The sequence below is a fragment of the Frankliniella occidentalis genome, unplaced genomic scaffold (assembly GCF_000697945.3).
Source record: "Frankliniella occidentalis isolate FOCC.00 unplaced genomic scaffold, Focc_3.1 Scaffold2559, whole genome shotgun sequence".
NCBI lineage: Eukaryota > Metazoa > Arthropoda > Insecta > Thysanoptera > Thripidae > Frankliniella > Frankliniella occidentalis.
Genome location: NW_026269640.1, coordinates 6,839 through 8,749, shown reverse-complemented (window position 1 = coordinate 8,749; position 1,911 = coordinate 6,839). Strand labels below are relative to the sequence as shown.

General features: G+C 54.5%; 1 protein-coding gene across 1 annotated transcript in view; it reads left to right on the top strand.

The window, feature by feature from the left end:
- Nucleotides 1-539: 539 nt before the first annotated feature.
- Nucleotides 540-1,911, top strand: part of LOC113212328 (fatty acyl-CoA reductase wat-like) — a gene marked incomplete at its 3' end in the record, with an annotated part of 3,612 nt that continues 2,240 nt past the window's right edge. Inside the window, 3 exon segments of the mRNA XM_052276328.1 lie at nucleotides 540-728; nucleotides 1,135-1,228; nucleotides 1,322-1,567. Coding sequence (XP_052132288.1) covers nucleotides 553-728; nucleotides 1,135-1,228; nucleotides 1,322-1,567 — 516 coding nt within the window.

Sequence of the window (1,911 nt, the reverse complement as noted above, 5' to 3'; positions counted from 1 at the left end):
GACAGACAGACAGACAGACAGACAGACAGACAGACAGACAGACAGACAGACAGACAGACAGACAGACAGACAGACAGACAGACAGACAGACGGACGGGGCAGACCTCCACTTCCCCGGTGAGGGTGGTGCAACTAATGGCAGCCGAGGACAGCACCCTTCGCGAGATGTGCCTTGCTGGCGTGGAAGTCATGGACTAACAGTCTCGAGTCCAAGGTTGGGAATAAGGCCACGGCATCACGCTTCCACACGTCCTGGAAGTGGTGGGCGAGCGCGCACAGTTCGGCTGCATCGCGGCCGCGACGGCAGAACAGGGCAGACGATCCGCACCCGGTCGCTAACCGCAATGTACATAAAGCCGATTAGCGCATGCTACAATATCGGACCCCGATGGCGGGCTATTGGCGACTTTTCTTGTGTGTGTGTCCAACTCTCAAGGAGAGCTAAAGCAATTTCCTCGTCATTCGCAAAATGGAAAAGAAATGAGTAAAAGCGATAATTTTTCAGCTTCAGTTTGACAACTGTCCCTAATCGGTGTCCGGAATTTTTCTTCCATGTTTTACAGAACCATGGATTACGAACAAGAAGGGAACGACATCACGATCGATGACTTCATCGCGGAGCACTGCGAGGGCGAGAGCGAGATCGCCAAGTTCTACGCCGGCAAGATCCTGTTCGTCACGGGCAGCACCGGCTTCTGCGGCAGCATCCTCCTGGAGAAGATGATCCGGTGAGCACTGCTGGAGACTCGCTGGAGTAGGAGGGAGATATGTATGGAGGAGGGGGGGGGGAGGCCTTCGAGGGGTACTTCACTAGAAATTCAAGCGTACCCCCATTTTTCTGATTTTACTTCTTTTTTTTCACATTTTTCATTTCTCTGATTTTTTCTTATTCTTCTTTTTATTTTATTTTTCTTCTTTTGTTCTTTTGATTTATTGATATTTTTTTTCTGAATTTTTTGGGGAATGTGTAAACTGATTTTTGAAGTGAAGTCCCTCTTGGGGAGTTACGGACACGCACGCGCCCCCCCGTCCCCGTCCCGGGGCCGGTGAGTCGGATGGGTGGCCTACCTGACGGGGGTCTGTCGATGTTGCTCCGTTCTCACGATGTTCTCCGCTCTTTCGCTGCTCACACAGGTCGTGCCCCGACGTCGAGAAGATCTACGTGCTGATGCGGCCGAAGAAGGGCAAGTCCCTGGAGGAGAGGTTCAAGGCGCAGTTCGAAGGCGACGTAAGTCCCGCCATGTGTGCGCCCCGCTGCACGTAAGGATACGTCACCGTCGCTTCGCTTCTTGAGTTTAAACTTGCCGCCGTGCTCCAACAGCTGTTCGAGCGCCTCCGCAGCTCCAGGCCGGGCTTCCAGCTCAAGGTGTACCCGCTGGAGGGCGACTGCTCCCAGCCGCGGCTCGGCCTCAGCGACGAGAGCGTGGAGAAGCTCAAGGAGACGCAGATCATCTTTCACGTGGCCGCCACCGTCCGCTTCGACGAGAAGATGAGGCTGGCGGCCGCCATCAACGTCCAGTCCAACATCGACCTCCTCAACATCGCCAGGACGATGCCTGACCTCAAGGTAAGGGCGGGTACATACATCATAGGGTCCTTATGAGGTAGTATTTGTACCCCTACTAGGACACGCTAGCGCCAAAAGGGCTCATAGGAGCCCCATGAAATATATGTCCCTCGGGGTACAAATATCATGGGTGCACCTATGAGTTGTTGAGGTAGAACTGTCATTATATTTGTACCCCGCCCTCTCGAACACGCCCCAGGCCGCTCAAAGCACTGCATTCCATTCGAGCGCTGTTTCGTCCCTCCAAGTTAGTTGCGTCACACTGCGAGTGGAGGACTGTTTGTAGGGGATAATTGCCTTGCAAAGTGATCGCCAGTGCCGAGGCGGGGCGGGGCGGGGCGGGG